General features: G+C 35.8%; 1 protein-coding gene and 3 long non-coding RNA genes across 5 annotated transcripts; all 4 read right to left on the bottom strand.

Moving 5' to 3' along the window:
- Positions 1-2,557: 2,557 nt before the first annotated feature.
- On the bottom strand, positions 2,558-3,265 carry LOC110717789. Its single transcript, XR_002510793.1, has 2 exons — positions 3,163-3,265; positions 2,558-3,076 (listed from the first exon to the last, which is right to left on the bottom strand). It is a non-coding gene; the product is annotated as an uncharacterized LOC110717789 (long non-coding RNA).
- Positions 3,266-5,287: 2,022 nt separating this feature from the next.
- Positions 5,288-7,081, bottom strand: LOC110718077 (actin-related protein 2/3 complex subunit 2A-like). The gene is made up of 5 exons (XM_021896878.1): positions 6,901-7,081; positions 6,725-6,831; positions 5,794-5,815; positions 5,562-5,747; positions 5,288-5,475 (listed from the first exon to the last, which is right to left on the bottom strand). The coding sequence occupies exons 1-5, from the start codon at positions 7,079-7,081 to the stop codon at positions 5,309-5,311; spliced, it is 663 nt and encodes a 220-aa protein (XP_021752570.1). The 3' UTR covers positions 5,288-5,308.
- A 744-nt stretch (positions 7,082-7,825) lies between these two features.
- Positions 7,826-11,782, bottom strand: LOC110717788. Of its 2 annotated transcripts, none has more exons than XR_002510792.1 (4): positions 11,558-11,782; positions 10,032-10,123; positions 8,784-8,850; positions 7,826-8,579 (listed from the first exon to the last, which is right to left on the bottom strand). It is a non-coding gene; the product is annotated as an uncharacterized LOC110717788 (long non-coding RNA). The 2 variants fall into 2 exon arrangements; XR_002510791.1 differs by having other exon boundaries at positions 10,032-10,261; positions 11,558-11,644.
- A 423-nt stretch (positions 11,783-12,205) lies between these two features.
- Positions 12,206-21,616, bottom strand: LOC110717939. The gene is made up of 5 exons (XR_002510823.1): positions 21,240-21,616; positions 13,468-13,613; positions 13,302-13,381; positions 12,778-13,211; positions 12,206-12,698 (listed from the first exon to the last, which is right to left on the bottom strand). It is a non-coding gene; the product is annotated as an uncharacterized LOC110717939 (long non-coding RNA).
- Positions 21,617-22,713: the final 1,097 nt, after the last annotated feature.

Here is a 22,713-nt window from a genome sequence, read left to right as displayed (position 1 = left end):
CAAGGAAGAAGATGTAAGCGTCAAATCAATTGAGTCACTCCAAAACATGGTTAATCCGCGGCAACGATGTCTTCCGGTTCCTTACAGTCAACTCTAAGAAAATTGTTAAAGTTTAATTTTCTTTGGGAAATTCTACATGGTGGCCTCATGGTTTTGAGTTTTCTACGTGAAAGACGAAGTTTTTTTTCAGCTCTCTGTAGTGGCACCAAGGTTTAGAAAAATTGACTATAGTGACCTTTTTTAGGTTTATGGCTAACCTTTTTAGTTAAAATGGTTAACCTTTGATTTTTTTTTTATTAAAAAATTATTTAAATTATATTTTAAAATAAAAAAAAAAACAAAAACCGAAATTATTTATGCTGAACTGAAATTACATTTACTGATTTTCTATTATATATCTTCTTTAATTTTACTGATTTTTATGAAATTATTTTTATTGAACTGAAATTACTTTTGGTGAACTGAACTTATTTTACTAAACTGAAATTATTTTTACTAAATATTATTTTTTTTAAGGTGAAGTGAACAGGGTCTATTTCTATTGTATTTTTTTAGAAAAAAGTATTAAGTACTTGTAAAATCTAATGTAATCAACATTTTTATAGTTTAACTAATGTTATTTATGTGATTAAGGGTTAAATAAATAAATAACATTCTTTCAAAAAAAGAAACAAATAAATTATGGAAAATCTAATTTTAAGATGTATAACAATGAAAAACTAAACTTTAACTAATTAGCAGGAAAAAAAAAAAAACTTTCTATGAGAAAGCAAAGATAATATACAATAATACAATGTCATAGTTTCATAAACTCCACTGTGATCCTAACATCCTTTCTTCACCTCCTTGGTGGCAAATTAAAATTCAAACCAATTTATGCACTGTGAGACAGTATTGGCAACCTCATTATTAACAATGTACTATCCTTAAAAATATGAGGCATATTATATTGTCATACTATGAATTAAATAACACAAACGCAAACAAATTAATAAAGAACAATGGCTTTTTCTCAAAGAAGAGATGCAAAACTTAAGGTTTCTTTTTACGTTCTTGTTAGTCTTTTTATTATAGGTGTGGTTGAAGGGGAGAGCTGTGGGAGTTCTTCATTTGGTTCAAGGCGTAAGACATCCACCGGAAACCCTTCGAACTCTCATGTCACCCCGACGATGCTAGGGTCTTCGAAGTTTCGTACGACCATTCGAACAAGCAATCCTAACCATGGAACAACAATAATATCTCCAAACTCCACAGCTTATCAACAATTTGTTAAACTAGTTTCGTTCGCTTTTGCTTTTTATACATTTTGGTTTTTGGTGGTATTAGAAGATCTACATAGTCAATTGCAAATTGTTATAGATATTTTGTTATTATTATTTGTGTATCTAACATACGTATATGACTTATGATGTTAACTGGTAGCTTTCCAATAATTATGTACATATATTATGAATCATGGAGTATAAATCAAATGTATAATAATGATGCCTTGAAAAAACTTAAAACTATTGTTGTGAATTGTAATCTTGCCTTTTAGTCTAGCTAATAGCTGGTAAAACAATTTAGCTGAATTAGTTACATTGGTTGTTTGACAGCCAATATTTAGCTTGAAAGAGAACGAACATAATTTTATTTTTATTGTTCTTTTCACTTTTTTTTTTGCTTTAAACACGAAAGAGAAGGAAAGAGCGAAGGGGTATGATGGTCTTTTCCATCTACATGTGAGCTTATTGAAGCTTTGTTGGGCAATACAATCAAAGGGATGATCAGAAAATTGCTCATAATCTTGAAGTAAAAGATTAAACTTCCATTAAAGGATTCCATAGCATAATGGTTTGCAATAAAGTATTAATAAATTCAGTTAAAATGAGCAAGGGGGATTGTTATTTTAATTACTGCAGTCGTCTGACCCTTAAAACATAATTACAGCTGTCATTTCCGACTTCTGAGAAGAGTAAACAGGAATGTCTTGAAGAGTGTAGCAGTAGGCTTATTACAGTAAATACGAAATACTGTACAAAACTGTGTCTCCGTATAGATAATCTACTTCTCTCTCTGGAGTGAGATTAAAGCTGACTTAAACTTCGGAGGGGTTTTCCTGAGGCTGCTCTGCCATCGGATGGCTAACTCTGATACCTTCAAGGCGTATGCAGCCATCCGGCGCAGGTTTGTACTATTCACAAGCATGACTCTTTTATGGTTCTTTAATTCAAACAAAGAAACACTGTGCAGTACATTACTACATTACTATCATTAAATGACATCAGGATTCTATGGAAGACACCCACACCCAGCTCCTGCGTAGAATTTGCAATCTGTTTACAGTATGTTTGTCAAAAACACTCAAGCTGTTGAACACAGATCATAAACTTAAAAACTGGTCACTGTTTCTTCAATGTAAACAAGTAGCACATTTTATTTCTGAATTGAGGTGTGGACATTCATACCACAAACTATTTAGGTTCAAAAAGAAGCTCGACGTTTCACGGGAAAGAAAGTAGGGGTGCTTTTTGTAGAGGCATTCATGTTCCAGGGCAGAAAAAACAAGGGAAAGCATAAACTGAACCATAATGTCCTATCTCAAAAACTACATTGTACAAACAGCTTTCAAAGTCATCAGACGTAGAGGACCATTGACACTATGCCAACACCAACTAGCATATGATAAAGAATTCTAATTTCAATTAGTATCAACTACAAGAATCAGTTTCTCACAAGATAAATGACAAAATATACCTAACTTCAAGACTATGAAAAAGAAAAGGAAAAAGAAAAAAAATAAAAATAAAAATGGAGCATTTGATCTGCTCAGCTTTCAACTCCATGGGCATGAAACTCGTACATGATAGCCAGAACGATTGATAGAAAAAGTTAATAAAATTGCACCTTTCTGGAAGTTGAGCAACCACATGAAATGACGTGCCAGGTACAATTTGTCAAAATCTGGAGCTGAAGCTATTCGATGCAAATGTGTAGAGCTCTAAGTTTTCAAGGTTACCTCCAAAATTAACCATAAAAATTATCTCCAACTGGCTGAAGCCTTTGAATTTGAATTGCTCCGAGAATCCTTTAGGCTCTAATCAACAACGGAAATCAAATCATCAGGGCAAAGTTCTAACTTGCTGATACTATCATTTTACAAAAACAGCAGCGCAGGCTTACCAGTCGCTTAAAGGATGTTTTAGTCCCAACTTTCTTAGTCTTCTCCGGATCTGATTTGGCACAATCAAGTGCCTGAGACACGAAAGTTATATGTTACTATGCATGCGAGAGAGAGAAACTAAACATAACTGATTACTTCTTAAGCTGTTGACTAAAAAGAACCAAAATGATTGCAGAACAAGTAGACATCTTTACAGCAGGGTCTACTAATTTTCTCCCCCTGCTCTCGGTTATTTATGAGCACTGCCCTTGCAGAAGCAAGGGTGCATGCATCAAGGCCATCAACTCCTTTTTGGCTTTGTGCCTCAACATAGGTGCCATCGTGCCAGGTGGTAACTTTGTAAGAGAAACCATTCAGCAATATGCAAAGCTAGTACGCTAATATCAAAATGCTACCCTGTGTACTCATACTCTTTATTATACCAAAAACCTGTCAGATTCTCAACACTCCGACATCAGTAGGACTGTCGAGCACGTCAACAGTTCACGTTAGACCAAAATTAATACTTTCTCCATTTTAATTAAACAGTTTGACTTTCACACTTGTCAACATATTTATTGTTCCCTTAGTAAAAACTAAAAAGTATTAAAAAGCTGATATTCTAAAAATATACATTGTCACTGATCCAATATCATTACATATTTACATTTGTTTTATATGCTAGTAAAAAATCAGTGGCGGACCTGGGCTTGTGCCTGGTGGGTCAAGTGACTCACCAGGGCCCAAAAAAAATTTTAAGTTATTTAAAAAAAAAAAAATTTCTTTAGCTTCTCGAGTTACTGTCTTCCTCTGTTCCTCAAAGTTCAAACCCTAGCCTTCTTCTCTAGTTCTCTTCGCCTCTTCGCTTCATCTCCAGTTCTCCACCCAGCCACCGTTCTCTTCGCCTGCTCCGTCTCCGTGGAGTCGTGGACGGTGGACAATAACAGGAAAAGGGTAGTGAAGGGCTGAGATTTTTATTGCTCGAAAGAAAAAGGAAAGAAAAACAGGAGGCCTGATATTAGAAAAAAGATTAAAACCAAAACCGACTCCAAATACTTGCAGGTTATAAAATTGCAGTTTAGATTACTGAATTGCAAACCTCTTTCCTCTCAAATTTTCCAGAAAACCCTAATCGAAGAGAAGTAATAGAAATTGAGAAAAAACTTTAAAGAAAAATGGATGACTCTATCCCTGTTCGTCTTTTTTGTTCTATTCCTCCTCTAACTGAGTTTCGGGATGCAAATCCATGGGATAACACTAACCTCGATAAGTTTACGGACGATCTTCTAGCGAAGTGGGACGAGTAAGGTTATAATTTTCCAGATTTTATCAAACTTAAGCTTTTCTTTGTCTCTGCTATTATTTAGTTTTCACAATTATGATTATTATTATTTTAAATCTATATTGTTTGAATTCTAAGTTTTTGTTTTAGGGGTAATAATGATAATAATGATAATGCTGAAGTGCTGACTTGCTGAGTGCCTGAGTGATTATTTTAAATCAAATGTTGAATGATTGTTTAATTACTTATTTGGAGAATGATTTGTTTTTGAATGTTAGCAGGGAAGATATCATAAATCGATATCAAAACATGAAAACTCGTCGAGAACTATTGTAATAAGTTTGCATTACTATTTAATTATCTTTTGTAGTATTATATGAACATTTGGTTGTATTTTGTTGTTTGAATATTTATATGTATTTTTTAGTACTATTATTTGGTTGTTTGGTAAAAAAAATTTTTTACATATTTGATTATCGATTGTGACTCACCAGTCGGAAATTTCTGGGTCCGCCACTGTAAAAAATACGGTCAAAGCTAAGGCAAGTCCGACACGCATTGTTTTCTGATATGATTTTTCAAGTACTGGGGTAACATCGATGTTTGTACACCGCATCCAACTTATAAATAAAATTTAGCAAAGAAAATGCAGGGACATGGAAGTAATATAATTGCCCATTAATTCCAAAAGAATCCAGTGTCAATTGGGAATGACTCCTCATACTAGAAAATTTTAGTCAAATAACATCCTATCACAATGACTTGAGGAGATAAGTGGGACTACCAGAGTAAAAGGAGTGCTACATAAAAAGGATACCTCAATCAAAGATTCCACGCGAGATGATGACAACTACTGTTGGTAACTACAAACTTGAAATTTTCAATTAAAATACAGCAAAGTAGTGAAAACTAGGGGCATAAAAGTAGATAAAGTTGGACTTGAGGATGAGGAACATTACCTTGACATGGTAACTAACATATGCATGAAAGGTTGACAAAAGCCATACAGTTCTATCTATCTTCTTGATGTCGACATGGCGTGGGAAAATGACTAAGCATTAATGAGGAATACAGTTAGACATAAATACAAGTATAAGAGTGAAATGACACATGTTATGTAGCTAATGTGAACATTACCAAAAGAAACAAAGCCAGCATTTGCGGATAACGCTTCTGCAGGCACTCCTGCAAGTTCTTCAGGTGGTGAAGGTGACCATTGACACGAAGGAGCATTATTCAGTCCAGCACTAGCACTACGATGCGCTTCAACGAATTCCTGAACAAGATCAAAGAGTATCAAGCAAGTCAAGAGAGTCCAATGCACTATGGCAATATTTTAGTAAACCACGACGTCTCCAACACCATGTACATTCCTGCATATTGTCTAGTTTCTGAAAAATGACAAGCAGACAACTGTCATAAAAGTATCACTGAGAAGATGGAAAAAAGAAAAAATCATTCCAGATGGACTTGGAAGGCAAACCGAGTTTCAACCAAGTCATTGATGGTAAACGTTCACAGTGAACAATATCTTACATTTGAAGTTGAGACCAAAGCATGTTAAAACAATTATTCTATTTCATGATGGTGTTCATTGTTCAATATATTTGTGCAAGCAGGATATCATTCTCATTGCTATAGACCAAACACACATATTCTACATTCTCCCCCCCCCCCCCCCCCCTCCCTTCTCATCTTCCCAACCGAAAGTGCTAGTAAAACGAAATTAGCACTGAATTTTCTGTCTACATACCACAAAGCTTTTATCTTATAAAGGCTTTAAGACCCTATCCAAATATTATGCATGCAATTACTTCTAAATTGAAACAATACATGCACACCCCAAAGACATGCATATATACGAGTATGGTAAAACATAGCACATCAAAAAAAAAAAAAAAAAAAAAATCAGGCTTTGTAATTCTATTCATGGTACAGTCTTGCTTAAAAAAACAATTTTTAATAGCTGCTAGACCATATTCTATTACAGCCAGGTTATATAAGGTGATTAGGAAAAGAACAGAACCAGTGTCCTCTACCTCTCCTAAGAAGCCTCTAGGATTATAAAACTCTAGCATAAAAGTAAATACTGAAGTGCACACTATTCAACCAAAAAGTGTATTTCTTTCCTAAATGTAATCTAAGTTGTTGTGAGATTTGAGAACCTTAAGCAAGAAATATGGGATGTAACATTTGAGTAATGTATTGTATATATATGCAATAAAAATGTTCCTTTCTACTCAACTTTCTATACATTACCAACTCCTTGGGACCAAGAGACTTTATATGGTGTTAAAAACCAGCTTCCTGATAGCAATGAGGCACTTTGAGTTAAGGAAAAAAGTGAAGAAATCATAATCTAAATTATGCAGGTCAATACGCAAAAGATATTTTGACAGGGAATTCACTGAAATGTAAAAGACCATATGATTCAGCTAGTCACAGCAAAGATCATAATGACCTTAGAAAGATGAACTCGTAAGACTTTCATCAGGAGAAAGCTTTGAGAAATTCAGCCTTAGTGTGAGATTAAATCCATCTTTTGGAGGGTCAAGCATTTTCACCACTGTTCCATATGCAGCTTTTATAGCTTCTATAGCCCCACTAGGCAGCCCTCCAACAAACATAGCTCTAGGAGGTGGTGTAGTGATAGGCATGTCGCGTACCAACAAAAATAACCTAACTATTCCTCCTAACTATGTAGTCGGGCAAGTAAGGGCCGAATCCCAAGAGACTAAGGTCTACCTAATTAAATAGACTCGAGAAATCACTAAGCAAGTAACCAAATCAAGAATAAAGAACACTAATAACTAATAAACTAAATAACACAATTAACTAAGAATGAGATAATCAATGAATTAAAGCATCCAAGATCAAGCATTACCACGAATATAATCAAAGCATAAATGAACCTACCCCCAATAACAAATCAATTGACAAGAGAAAAAGCATTCCCTAAACAATACCAAAGGTCTCTTCCGAGTTATCAATGGCTTCCCATATCAACTATCAAGCCTATTTCCATGGAATCAACCAATAAAGGACATTAAATACAATACTTAGCTTCCTAATCATCCAATCACCTACTTCCGTGATAACCTTCAAACCCTTAATTGAAATACCCAAATCCCGTTAATACCCAACTTCCGTTGCAATAAGAACAAAGGGATAATAACAATACTAATTATTCCTAATCTAGTATTGGCATAAACACAATCAATTAAGCATGTCAATTGGGATTATTATTGGAGAATTTAAAGATTCAAATCATGTTTCAGTCATATTCGAGCTTTGCAAGATCCCGGATTATGAATCTACTCACACGTACTAACAAAACCAATAACAAGATTCAATAGACAAGACATAATCAATAAGTAATAAGGAATAAAAGAGAAATGAGATAAATGAATACCAATTGCTTCAATTGAAAGAACTTGGATTGTTGATGAACAATAAATCAAAACTAAGAGTAAAAATTAAATGCTAGAGAGAGTAACTAGGGTTTTTAGGTAAAACTAATACTAGAGGATATAATAATCTGTCTTTTAATTGTGATTACAAAGGGTAGTTATATCCCTAAAAAGATAGAATTTCGAAATTAAATAAAACGACTTCAGCAAAACAGTGCCCGGTCCAAACTAATACTACATGCTCGATCAGGCGGCCAGAGTACGACGACGTTTCTTCTTCGTTGTTCTTCTTTTCTTCCTCTGCCCGGTCTGACCGGGCAAGCTACGCTCGGGCGCGCAAAGCAGCTCCAAAAGGCGAGTTTGCTGAATTCTTGCTCTTCAATGCCCGATTGGGCATGTAGAAACTGCAGCAGTACTTTGTAACTAGATTGTCCTTCTTCGCCCTGTCTGCCCGGGCAAGCTATGCCCAACAGGGCATGGGGGAAATCTTCATTTTCACTCACTAACCTCTTCTATAACCATCCAAAATACGTCCGATTCATCCAAGAAACACCGTATTCCTGTGAAACTCACTAAAATAGATCGAACACACTAGAGAAGAGATTGTTAGCAAGAAATGACTCCATAGAGCCCAAAACCATGCAAATATATATTATAAAACCGTGGTAAAACATGGTATAAAACACATACATCATGTAGGTAATGATACCGACAACAACAAGATGAGTGGATTCGTCATAGAAGTCTGCAAAGACAGCATAGATAATATAGTGAAACAGGAAGCATAAATAAGCCATAATTTCTCATCACTGACTGTTATTCTGGTAAACAAGACAGTTCACTATAGACAGATAATATGATACAGTACTAGTCTATGCATGATATAATATCTATCAAAACATATAAGGCCTTAAAGTAATTAACTGTAATGAAAGACCAAAAAATATACCTGGACATTGAATCGCACATCATCAAAGTCAAACCATTGGCAGTCTAGTTCAACACCTTTGTCAAGGCTGTAGAGCACCACAGTAGATATTAGACAGCATGAAGGCAAAGCAATACAAAAAGAGTCATAAAGTTTGAAGTTCAAATTACACGGAAAACATATATTTCCTCCGTTTCTTTTTAGATGCACAACTTTCTAAATAAGGAAATATCAGTTTGGCTCATGTCATGGGATGTGACAAAGTTTTACACTTGTTGTCACTGGCTTACCGAAACCCTCCTCCTTTATCCAAGCTTGGGACTGGCAGTGGGAAACCCATTGGCGGGAGACCGAAAATGACTTGGTTGGAAGGAGTTCGGAAGGATTATGAAGTATATGGATGTACATGAGGATGAGACATTGGATCCTAAGGGTTGAAGAAGGAGGAGGATCTTTGTTGATGATTACACGGAATAATCAAATTTAGTTCATATAGCCGACCCCCCTTATGGGATTAAGGCTTTGATTGATTGACTGACTGACTTTCTAAATAAGGAAATTTCAATTTAGATGCATCACTTTCCTTTTTAACTAACTAATTCTTTTTAAATCTCTCCTATCACATGGGCTCCATTTATATTTCTCTCTAACTCTATCTACTCCAAAATTTGCCTAGGAATCCATAAAAACCTAAATGACGCAACTAAAAATAACGGAGGAAGTATTGGGTTTAGCCCCTGCTTTACCCTTCCCATGTCCATCCATAATAAGAATTGTAGCTACCAGTTAATTCATGGGAAGACTAATGGTGTTTTCAAAACTTAGGGACATTGGTAAACTATGATTGAGCATACAAGGACATGGTACTAAATCTCGGCCACATCATTGCTTTTTTAGACTACAACAGCCGCAAACCATCCAGTCCCACAAAATTGGTTCCGCAATCATTATTGTGATTGCAACTGTGACTACATCAGCATCCTAGATTTTAACCATGTCAAAGGGCACGATCAGCTATCTTTGTACAATCCTTAATGTTCTGGTCTAATTTCACCATCTCATATCCAGGGTTTCAAGCACCAGAGGTCCATATCACAATTTACATTAGGTTGCAGAAAAGTAAGCATTTACGACATAAAACAGGATAATTGTGATCCGTTCGGAGAATTAAAAGCAGCTCATATTTGTCTAGTAAAACCAAAAATTGCTGAAGATTCAAAAACATAAAGTGTATGATCTTAAAATCAAGGTAGAGCAATTACAACTTACTTTTGAAGGCGATTTGTGAGGAGTTGGAGAAGATACTTTGAATGGGATTGCAGGAGTATCATTTGATTACAACCACTGCCAATCTATAGCTCCTTCAAAAGCAAAGATAGTGGATCAAAAGAGGCCAAGCTTGCAAAATTTGGTTTCAATAACCTAATCCTCTTCTAACAAGCAAGCTCATTATGCTTGTCACCACAACTTCATAGGTTAAATTATCAAAAATTACAGCCCTATAAATTAACAAAGTTTGCAAAGGTCAGTATAACTCCCATATTAAGAGCATAGTAAGAATATTTATCTAATAGCATATCATAATATATTACAAATACCACAACAATTGTTTGCAAAATTTAAGTGTGGCATTTTTAAATGTCTTTTTTAATTTTCATAACGCTAGTTAATTTTTCTGGGCCCAAACCAAGTTCATACCACAGCCATTACAGAATTCTATCTATCAAAAGCATATTTTTTTTTCACCACTATCTATATAAAACTTCTTTAAGTCATGTAATAAAAAGGCTAATGGCTAACCATGGTATTTAATCTCGGTCGCATTGCCATCCATATTTCCCACAAAAGTGGTTGCATCCGAGATTTTAATCAATGATCCTATTTAGTAGTAATATCAAAAGCTTCTAAATAAAGACAATAAAGCAACATTTTCATCTAAATACTTCGTAAGATTTAGGGATTCATACAGCCAATGTAGATGCTCTTATTAACATATATATAACTACATAAGACCCATAATTCAAGGCAAGAAAATAATCCCAAAATTTCTTTCAGCTGAATTAAGGGTGTATATAATTATACAGAGTACAAATTTGACTTTGCCACACTCAAATATTCAACTTGAAATGGAACCTCAACCTGATAAGAGTGCTTCATCGTCATGTTCAAAAGAAGAACCAGGAGTGTGTGACCTCTCACGTTCATCACATTTTCAGATAAATTTTCAGCTGGGCTAATGTGCCGAGAGCTAAAGCTCCCCAAAATTCAATTTTTCAAATAGAATCACAAGCACTCCTTCAAAAATAATGCTTGTTCCATAACAAACAATTACAGTAACAGCCAATTTCAAGAGATATGTAAATGATGATTATCATAATTTCACATGCCCAATTACAATTTTGAGCCCATATATAATAATCATAATTATTTCACAATTCAGATATAATCATACTACAAAACAAAATCTGAATCCCACAAACTAATCTATCAATCATCTAAAAGTCTAAATGCAAGAACCCTAATTTCGGAAGTGCATCGCAATTCCCTTGCATAAATTAGTCAAAAATTGAAAGTCCTAACACCCAAAAATTCTGTTGATTAGGCCAAATTAGCAAAGTATTTATCCCCATTTAACCTTCAAAATCAACCAGAAACCAAGTAATCAACATGTTAGAATGATCTAGGAGGCGAAATTGAAAATGCAATCGATAAATAAGAACATCACATTTAAATTTTCTTTAAAAATAAAATTAAGGATTATAATGATTAATGAACAGAAAAAACAAAGAGCTTACCTTGGGAGAAGCAAAGAGGTTGTGAGAAAGAGATACGATGGATTAGAGAGATAATGAGGTATGATAATGACACTATGACCGTATGAGAAGAGAATTAGGGGGAAAAATAACCTAAGGAAGCTTTATCGAGAACCATACTTTAAAGTAGACGCGTGGCAAAATTATTTACCAAACTAAACTTCCAAGGTAAAATGCCATCCAGCCCTGGGCAAATTTTTTTTTTTAAATTTCAACCAAAGCAAAAGCGTCATCCAGGGTGGCGTTTTTACCCTCACTGAAATTTTAAAAAATTTGGCCAAGGTAAAAACGCCAGCCAGGTTGGCGTTGTACCCTGGAACTAAAAACACCATCCTGGTTTGCATTTTTCCTGCAACACCCTGCAAACTGCAAGCACCACACCAGCCACAAACACAGCAACAACACCACACCAGCCACAAACACAGCAACAACAACAACAACATCAACATCAACAACAAAAGCAACAACCACAACAACAACAACAACCACAACAATAACAACAACAGCAACAACCACAACAACATCAGCAACAAAACAACAGCAACCACAACAACAACAACCAGTTCAATGAAAGGAATGAATGTGTATGGTGAAGTTGATAATGGACAAAAAGCAATTAAAAAAGTCAGTAATATTGATAATATTTGTTTGGATACAAAGTACTAGAGAATCTGATTACAACAAACTAACAAAAGAAATTCTAAAATCCTGATTCATCTATTCGACGTAATTGCTGTCTATCAACTCGCGGTCTCCGACGGCGATAGTAATGAGATACCGTTATGAAAGGATCTAGGGTAGAAGTCTGGGGAGGAGTCTGTTGGTTGGATGATTGTCCCTCCTGTGATGAGTATGGCGCAGACAAGGGTACAGCGAAATCCTCCTAACTGTAAAAAAACTGCGAGGACGCTGTAGGGGACGTGTGAGTTTGTCCCCTACTACTTTCGCCTATCTCACAGTGTGAACGCTGCTGTGATTGGTCCCGCCCTTGGATAAGATGACCATGACCATGTCTTTGTAAGCTACTCACAGTCATTGCTTGAATTTCATCTATCTGCGGTATGGTGGGATATGATATGCTCAAGACTCCCGGTGCATCATGTATAGCTAGCATATCAAACGCCTGCATAAGTCAACAATCAGTCAATTTAATAATATTAGAAATTATAAATTGAAAAAAAAAAAACAAAATCCAAACTCACATATCCACTAATGTCTCCAAAAGCTGGTTGATAATGAGTTGAGGGTGGGGTGTAGTTAGGGTTAATGAAGCGTCGGTAATGCTCATGTACCATACCATGTATGGATCGTGATACTCCATCTGGCCATGGAAAGGCGCACCATCCACGACGTGCTGCAACCGCTGATCCCACATGTCAATGAAAGGGGCATACTAAACTGCCCAGCTCACGTCCCCCTTTCCTCGTCGGTCTGTCCAGTCTAAGTGGACACTCGTGTTACACGTGGCGGGGATAGCCTGACGAAGGCCGAACTGTCGCATGACTCTATGGGGGGGGTGAGCCTCCACTACCTCAAAACGAATGAGGACTATCATGGCACGCCACTCTATCTGATGATCACGTAGATATGGGGGCATGGCATCGACTAAGTCAGCGACGTACGGATCCCACGTCATCTGCATTAACACGTCGTCAGTAACATCGTAATTAACTTATTGAAATAATGAACGGGGTGTTAAATTAGTTTTTATAGTGTAATTGATCACCTGAGACTCGTTCTGTCGCGTCTCTGTAATACGGTAGACCCCTCGCTGCATGCACACGAGTAAGTCTCCGCACCAGCCACCTATTTATATATAATAACAACGTTCATGAGAAATTATTAACAAAATAAAGCGGTATGTGGAAAACTTAACAATAAGTTATACATACCTGCAACTGTATGCCACGTCTGGTGGCGGGAGTGGCGAAGCCTCATATGCATGCTCGTGATCGTCTTCCTCCTCTTGGCTATCCTGCCGTCGGCGGCTAGCAACCATAGCTGACTTACCAACGTGGATATGCTCCTAAGCCTATAACTGTAATAAAAAAACACAAGTTAAGTTTAGTCACCGTTAAGTACGTAATAGTTAAAAAACACTACTAGAAAACAGTCAATCAACGACGGAAAAAATTCGTCGGAAAACCCTGAAATTCCGACGGAAATGCCCATTTCCGACGGAATTCCGTCGGAAAGCACCGTCGCATTACACTTTGTAGGAATTTCGCGACATTCCGTCGGAAAGGTCTATTCCGACGGATTATGTTCTGTTGACGCTATTGTTGACTTTAAGTGAAAATCTGTCGCAAGGTTCCGACGGAAATTTCCGTCGGAGTCGGATATGTTCTGACGGAAATTTCAGTCGATGGGGGCGATGTTCCGATGGAATCTTCCGTCGGAGGAGGTACATTCCGACGGAAAAGTAAATAAAAAAAGCACCACTTTCCCCACCCAGATCCACCCCCGCCACCAGCCCACCCCTTGCCCCCCACCCATCCATACCCCCCTGCCCCCATAATAACCCATGACTGCCCACCCACACCATCAGTCCACACCACAAGCACCAGCCCAGATTCACCTCGCCACCCACTCTGCCTCGCCACCCCCACAACACAGATCTACCAAGTCCTTTCCACCACCACCACAACAAACCAAATAGAAAAAAAGGAAAAAAAATCCGAAAAAAAAACGGAAAAAATCCGAAACAATAACCAAAAAATCGAAATAAACAATTTATAAACTTACATTACCAAAAAATCGAAAAACCAGATCTAAAAACGTACATTACAAAATTTATAAAGTTACATTACAATTTCATCAAAAATATAATTATAATCATAAATTTTGTGAAAAATAAACCTAGATCTACAAAACTAACCAATAGTTAACCTATATTTTCGGCCTTCTACGGTGCTTGACGGTGGACGACGGTGAACGGTGCTCCCACGATGCTGACGATGCTTGACAGTGCTCGATCTACCCGTTGCGGTTGTGTTTGTAGATGTTAAAGGAGAAGAGGAGAGGAGAGAGAAAGAGAAAGGGGAAAGAGAAGAGGAGAAGAGGCGGTGAGGGAAAGATGCGAGGAGAGAGAAAAAGAAAGGGGGAAAAGAAGTGGAGCAAAGAAAGGGGGAAAAGAAGTGGAGCAGAGAAAGGGGGAAAGGAAGAAGACGAACAGAGATGAGGAAAGAAGAGGAAAGAGAAAGAAAAGAGAAAGAGAAGTGGAAAGAGAAAGAAAAATCTCCGGAAAAAGAGAGGAGGAAAGAGAAAAAGAAGAAAGAGAAAAAGAAGAGAGAGAGAATAGAGAAAAAGATCCGGTTTTTTTTTTTTTTTAATAGTCATAATTCCGTCGGAAATGCATAAAATCCATCGGAAAGGTAAATTTCCGACGGAATATATTCCGTCGAAATATTCCGATGGATTTTATTTCCGTCGAAAAATAACTGTTTCGACAGAATAATCCGTCGGAAATTTCCGACGGATTTAATTTCCGTCGAAAAATTAAGTTTCCGATGGAATATTCCGTCGGAGATCCCATAAATTCCAACAAATTTGTATTCCGTAGGAAATCCGTCGTAAATTTTCGACAAAATAAAAATCCGTCGGAATTTACGACGGAAAAACATGTCCGTCGGAAATGGTCCGTCGTAAATCGGCCTATTTTTAGTAGTGAAATGGTATGAAATTAAATGGCTACCTGAAGCACAATCAAGGGACCGCCGATCTCCCATCTATCTCGTTGGGATGCTCTACAAAGATGGCGATACAAGGTCGCCAGACACGCACTACCCCAGCTGTAGTCGCGTATCCGCTCCCAGCTGTTCTCTAACAACTATAGGTAGATCAACTGTATGTGACTACCACTCTTATTACTAAATTACAATCCTATCAACATGAACAGGTATGCTCGAGCGTATCTCTAAACGACTCCATCATCAGCATCAGGAGGCAACACCCCAAATGTCTCTCGTAACCACATGTGTCTCAGCCCTGTGCCTCTAATATCAGCGTCCTCAGGCCTCGCCCGTAACACCCTTTCAACAAGGCCACGAGGGTCCAGTATAATAGGCCCTGTCACTGCCCTACCACGTATTGGGAGTCGTGTCAGTATCGCCACATCTCAGAGCATGACGGTGGCCTCCCCAACTGGTAGATGGAAGGAGTGAGTCTCTTGTCTCCATCTCTCAACGAGCGCAGTAATTAGTGCTCGATCTATAGGTGTGAAGGCCATCCTATGAAATCCGTGAAAACCCACAAAATCGATGTGATGTAGTACACGCGGCGGAACTTCAATTCATTCACGCAGTTATCACGATGTGGGCCCTTGTAAGATACTATCTTAAAGGCATGTGTGTTCAGATTTGTTTTTGTACCACGTAGCGACCAACCACACTCCCTCTTGCATTTAAGATGAAGGAAATTCTCATTCGATGTCACTGTGGTGTAGAACTGATTCCGTTCTATGGAATACAATTTCACCATTTCCTGGAGCACTTTCTTACTGTCGAAAATCATGCCCTTCTCATATTCTCCCCCGACAACAAACGAAGTCTGGCTCCCCGAACCAGCCCAATACATGTCCACCTAATAGTTCTCGTTTATTTGAGTGAACCAAGGCAATGGAGTTCTAGCCACAACATCATCAACAGACAATTCGTTTTTTATAACATCATCCTCATCTCCGCCCTCACCCTTGTCGTTTGTATCCTCATACATATCAAGAACAGACAATTCGTTATTTACAACAGGTTCAGCAGTCACCAAAGTTTGAGACGGTGTTGCTTGAACATGTTCTTGCGTATGAGAGTAACTATGCAACTGCATAGGTGATGAAAGGTCATTGTTTGAGGTAGATGGACGAGGTTGCTGCAACATTGACATCAGTGATGAAAATGGATCGTCGTGTAACATTCTACTGAAAGATCTCATTCCATATTCAAATGACGAAATGTTGTATGAGGGCATTTGTAACGAGCTTGTATTGTATGAGGAAAGATATGTAGGTTTTTGCATTGTCAATCGAATAGTCTGTTGAGTACATATAAGCACCATTTCCACATACAAATCAGTGGGAAGAGACCTCATTGCAACAACACCCCTCAAAACCTCCAAATGGTCATCATTCAAAACAAGTAAGATTTTAATCCCATTGACACTCTCAAACCTCATTTTAATGTTCAGTTCAACATTCGTTGGATTTGAACCAGTTATAGTATAAACCTTCTTCAACAAATCATTGTAAGTCATACAAGGTTTCAATGCCAACGGTTCCATTTTTCCTCCTCTATACTCGACGTTCGATCTGACACACAAAATTTCAGCCCCCCAACAGCATAACAAAACAATCAATTGTGAAGCCATGTTCTACATAACAATCGGAACACATATTAGATGACACAAATACACAACAAAACTAAAACCACAACGTTTCCATTAAATCCTCAACCTAAGCGTATATAAAACGTAGTGTTCAACAATGTACTTATTTACCTAATTAATCAACAATGTAGTATATATTTAAATGTACCTAATTCAACAATGTAGTTCGTAAACATATTTGAAATTTTCACACTAAGTATGAAGAATAATGTATGCTTCATATACATGATTTGAAATTAAACAACATACATATAAATATTCTTAGTTTCAATAATTAAACAACAATGTATTATGTAGTTATACTTATTTCGCATACTTGAACAACAATATAGTACACCATTGTAAATTACAAACATAAATTCCTAAAAAACATCATAAACAAGTAAAGTAGTTAAGTTCAATACATACCTCAAATACGATCTATTTACTGCGTAAAAGTGTTAAACAAAGAAGGAGGAATGATTTTTAGTGAGTATGATGAAGATTTAAGCAATGGGATGTGATGAATTTGCTGCAAATATGGAGGATTGAGCGAGCAATGTGGCGCGGGTTAGGGTTTGGAAATTGGGGCTTTTCGTTTTCTTGGAGAACAATGAAAAAAATAACATTACATTGCCTGAAATACCCGATACAAAAATGCCAAACAGGCTCGCAATTTTGGTACAACGATAAAACACTAGGCTAGCGTTTTTACCTTGGCCAAGTTTTTAAAAATTTCAGTCAGGGTAAAAACGCCACCCTGGATGGCGCTTTTGCCTTGACTGAAATTTAAAAAAAAAAAAAAAAAAAAATTGGCCGGTTAAAAACACCAGCCTGGTTGGCGTTTTACCCTAGAAGCTTAGTTTGATAAATAGTTTTGCCACGCGTCTACTTTGGAAAATTGTTTCTATTAAAAGCTCACTTTGGCAATTTTTCTGAGTTAGAGATGGAAATGGTGAAAGTTTTATTTACCAAAAAAAAAAAACAAAAAAAAAACCCTAAAAAAAGAAACGGCTATTTCACCAAATGCCATTGAGTAATTTTAAAATTCACCAAATACCAAGTTTTTCAAAATTCACTTAATGCCACTGAGGTTTAGTACAATATCACCAAATGTAATTTTCGTTAGTTGACCGTTAGTTGACCCCACCACTTGTCACGTGTCACCTTATAATTGGTCCGTTTTTTATAAAAAAAATTAAACAAAAATTACATAAAAAATTTTAAAAAAAACCAAAAAAAATTTTAAAAAAAATTTAAAATAAATAAATAAAAGAAAACCACCAAATTAAAACCAGTTACCCTGCCCCCACCTCCGCCACCCTGCTCCCCACCCTGACCACCTCTCGCCGGCGCCGTACTACCCCTGAAAACACGCGCCAGATTCAGCGACTACTACCGCTCACTCCGCGTCACCGGCGACGCTCTCACCGACTTCGCCGTTGGCAAACTCCTCCTCGTCGTCTAGTAGTGTCCCTTCAACCCCTTCTGTTCTCCTCAACTATATCCTGATAAATCTCACTCTATCTCACTCTATTTCTCTCTCCTCCCCTCACTCCATGTTCAACCCTTTTTCCCATCCCAACCCCACTACAACACATACACCCAAAATCCCACAAAGCTATGCTTTCTCTCTCCTCAATTCTACTATTGTAAAAGAAAGATAGTGGACTTAATAATTTATTAAAAACTAATGAATGTGAGAGGAAAGAAATAATAAAAAAAGTAATGGTGGGTTTGGGTAGGGACCATGAGAGGAGAGAGATATGATATTAAAATGTAGCTTTTTGCCAAAAAAGGAAGTGTAACAGTTAATAAAACACGGCTGCTTTTGGTAAGTGTAACACTTATTAAAAACACGGAGGGATATAAGTATCTTAAATTATCTTTACTAAAATGAAAGTTTTTTACCAAATTAAAATTATTTTTACTGATTAAAACTTATTTTTACTAATTCTCTACTCCATATTATTTTTAAAATAAAAAATAATTTATTATAAATGGATCTTATTTTAAGGAACTTTTTAAAACGAATTTTATGATAAAAATAGAACTGAGTTATTAGATATTTATTAAAATTTATATTTAATTTGTATATATGAAGTATTAGTAGCTAGTTTATCGGTAATAAAACTCTACCCAACATTTTAATCTTAAAAAATCTATCCAAAATTCGCTTACTTAGCATCATATGTGTCACAATAATACCTTTTTATCACCTACGTGGCGCGACACTTGGCGAAAATCTAAGATGCCAAGTGTCGCTGTCTCGTAGCCTGGCTGCGAGATCGGCTTTATTTATTAATGACTATTTTTGTGCCCGGGCGATGCCCAGATGGTTGATAAAATTTTAAGATAACATTTTTATTTTAATGTTAAATACAGTCAAATAATTCGTTCTAATAATGTAGGATGTTTAGACATACGATAATGGCTTATATTTATATAATAATACTTTTTGTAGTTTTGATTGTAAATAGATATCCATGTTATTATTGACTTGAAATTATTTTTACTCAACTGAAAGTATTTTTACCAAATTAAAATTAATTTTATTGATTAAAACTTATTTTTATTGATTCTCTAATATTTTTTTAAAAATAATTTAAATAAGAATGCATTTTGTATGCGGCTAGCCACATCATTTAGCTGAACAAAGTAACCCTTATAAAATTGACAGAGTAACCCCTATAATACTAACTAAGTAACTAATTAACCTCTAACACTGACTAAGTAACCCCTATCTATAACACTGATTGAGTAACCACTATAACACTGACTAAGTAACCCCTATAGAACTAACTAAGTAACTCTTGTAATAGTTGGAGACACAGTTTGGCCAGTTACGTATAAAAGTTTTGTGATTAAAAATATTATAGATAGATCTTATTTTAAAGAACTTTTTAAAACGAATTTAATGATGGAAATAGAATGAGTTATAAGATATTTATTAAAAGTTATAATTAATTTTGTATATGAAATATTAGAATTCTATCAATAATCAAATCTCTACAACAATTTTATCTTAAACATCTATAAAAACACCACTTACTTAGCATCATATGTGTCACAATAATACCTATTTATCTCCTACATGGTACAACACTTGGCGAAAAACTGAAATGTTAAGTGTCGCTGTCTCATGACCTGGCTGCAAGACCGGCTTTCTTAATTAGTGATATGACATGAGATATATATATATATTCAACAGCTTTAATCAGGGGTAGCACACAATTGTTTACGAAAATTTAAAACCGACAAAAAAGAATTACTAGAAAATCAAACTAAATTTAAGGTGGACATTATCGGAAAATTTCACCAATTATTGTTAGCAAAACAACAAACTGATTTAATTTTTTAAGGCAATGTTTTGTGTTAGCACACTGTTGTATTAAAATTAAACGATCGAATGTTGACCATTCATATATGTTTGAGAACTTTCACTTCAATAAAAAAAAATATAGCTTAATTAATAATTAGTATAAATAAATTATGTTTAACAAAAATAATTTCAGCTCACTTAAAACAATTTTTAATCAATAGAATAATTTCAGTTCAATAAATAAATTTCAGTTTAACAAAAATAACATGAAGATAACAGGTTTAGCACACTAGTAATTTTGTATTACAATTAACAAAGAAGTATTACATACTTCTTATATAAAGTACGTAGAAAATTAAAAGTCAATGCACATAAATAAGAATAGGAGGTTCGAACTAGGGGTGAAAGTTCGGTTTTCGGTTTGGTTATTGCCCAAACCGAAACCGAACCACAATAATTCGGTTTTTGGATTTTGCAAACCACACCGCACCATATTAATCATGAAACCAAACCAAATAAATTTCGATTTTCAAAAAAAATAAAACCAATCTACACCCATTTTTCCCATCAAGGCATCATAAAATAAAATATTGCACATAAACCGAACCAAACCAAACATAAACCGAACCAAATCGAACTAAACAAAACAAAACCAAACAAATTTGAAATTGTACCATATAATAAGCAAACATTAAACATAAACAAGTTCTAACTTCAAGTTACAAAGCCTATGAATTGGCCAAAAAATTCAACACTTCAGCAAAAAAATAAAAATAAATAAATAAATAAAAAATTGTTCAACAACAATCTGAAAACAACACAGCAGCAGCAGAAGATGCGAGCAGCAGCAGAATATACGAGCAGCAGCAGAACAACAACAGCTTATAATATGTAAATTGAACATTTGAATTTGAATTTAAGCAATTGAACATTTGAATTTAGCAAATATCAGTAAAGATTAATAGCAACAACAAATAGGAAGCATACCTTTGGGCTTTTGATTTGAGAGGGTGGACGCCGGTGGACGGTGACTGTCGGATGCCGGTGAACGGTGGACAGTGGAATGAGCCAGTGAGGGATTGAGAATGAGTATTGAATTGAGAGAGTGAGAGAGGCGGAGAGGAATGATAGATTAGGGGGTTTTTTTTTTACACTTTATATACTTAGGGTAAAAACAGAATTGGGCTAGGTTATATTTAGGGTATGGGCTGAAATTTCGGTTTGGATTTCGGTTTTTCGGTTTTCAATACCTGAAACCAAAACCAAACTGAAAACCAATTTTATTTTATTTTTTTAAACCAAACCGAACCATATTAGAAAAAAAACCGCATTGCATTTCTAATTCAGTGTGGTTCAGTTTGGTTTTAAACCAAATTAGTTTCACCCCTAGAACTCCTAATTGCTCACTACACAGTTAAAAAATTTATATCAAAATTTTGGGGGTAGCATGTGCTACCCCTCATAACTACGTGAATCGATCATTTTTATAATAATTAGCATTAAAAAAATGTACTGTTGATTGTGAATGATGTGGCATGTTTCTAGTGTTTGAGAAAAGTGACACATGGCACATACACTTTCTTAAGAATGCTTTTTAATACTTCCTCTGTTCTTTATTACTTGACCCGCTTTGGCTTTTACACTATTCATCAAATCATCACCGCTCTTTTGACTGTCTTTTGTGAATTATATGTAAGGAAAAACACATTCATGTGGGATCTTGTTAGAATCATCTCAATAAGTACTATCACAATATATAACTTTTAGGGTATTTTCATTTTTACCACCTTCAAATAATGACTTTGTCGAATTTACCACCTCCAAAAAAAACATTTACTTTACCACCTCATAAAAAAATTAAACATCAGTTTTACCACCTCATCTGAGCTCAGGTGACGGAAAACGCTTGTGGGGCCTAGTTAACTGTCACTTCCCTCCAATTTAATTCTTTTAAAATCGATTTCCCTCTGTCTCCTCCTTTTCTCACCTTCCACCTTCCATAATCAATGTCTCACCAAATTTCTCACTTCCTCATCAATTTTCGTCTCTCTCTCCTTTGATTTTTCTTGATTCTCACTGTAACTGCTTCTCTCTCCTTTGAATTTTTCTCTTTCTCTCTGTAAAAACTGAAACCCTAGATCAATTTGGGTGGTTGAAATCGAGCTGGAACCACAAAATTGCAACACATCAGCTTCTCTTGTCATCTTCCACAGGGTGAGGGGACCAAAAGCTTGGTAATTTGCTGACAGAAATCGAGATTCCTGACTACAAGAGGTACTTTAAACCCTTTATTAGTACATTTTGTTGGATTTATGGTTGTCAATTGGGGTAAAGTATGCCTTTTTTGGGAATCTGTGAATTAAAGTATTATAAACCCTAATTATGCGAATCTTTGACTGAATTAGAGTGTGCATTTGTTAAATAATTAGTTAATTAGATTTACTTGTTTACTGTTAATTTA

This window comes from Chenopodium quinoa, unplaced genomic scaffold (genome assembly GCF_001683475.1).
Source record: "Chenopodium quinoa cultivar QQ74 unplaced genomic scaffold, ASM168347v1, whole genome shotgun sequence".
NCBI classification, from domain to species: Eukaryota; Viridiplantae; Streptophyta; class Magnoliopsida; order Caryophyllales; family Amaranthaceae; genus Chenopodium; species Chenopodium quinoa.
Note: the sequence above shows the minus strand (reverse complement) of the source record. Positions and strands in the feature narration are given on the sequence as shown.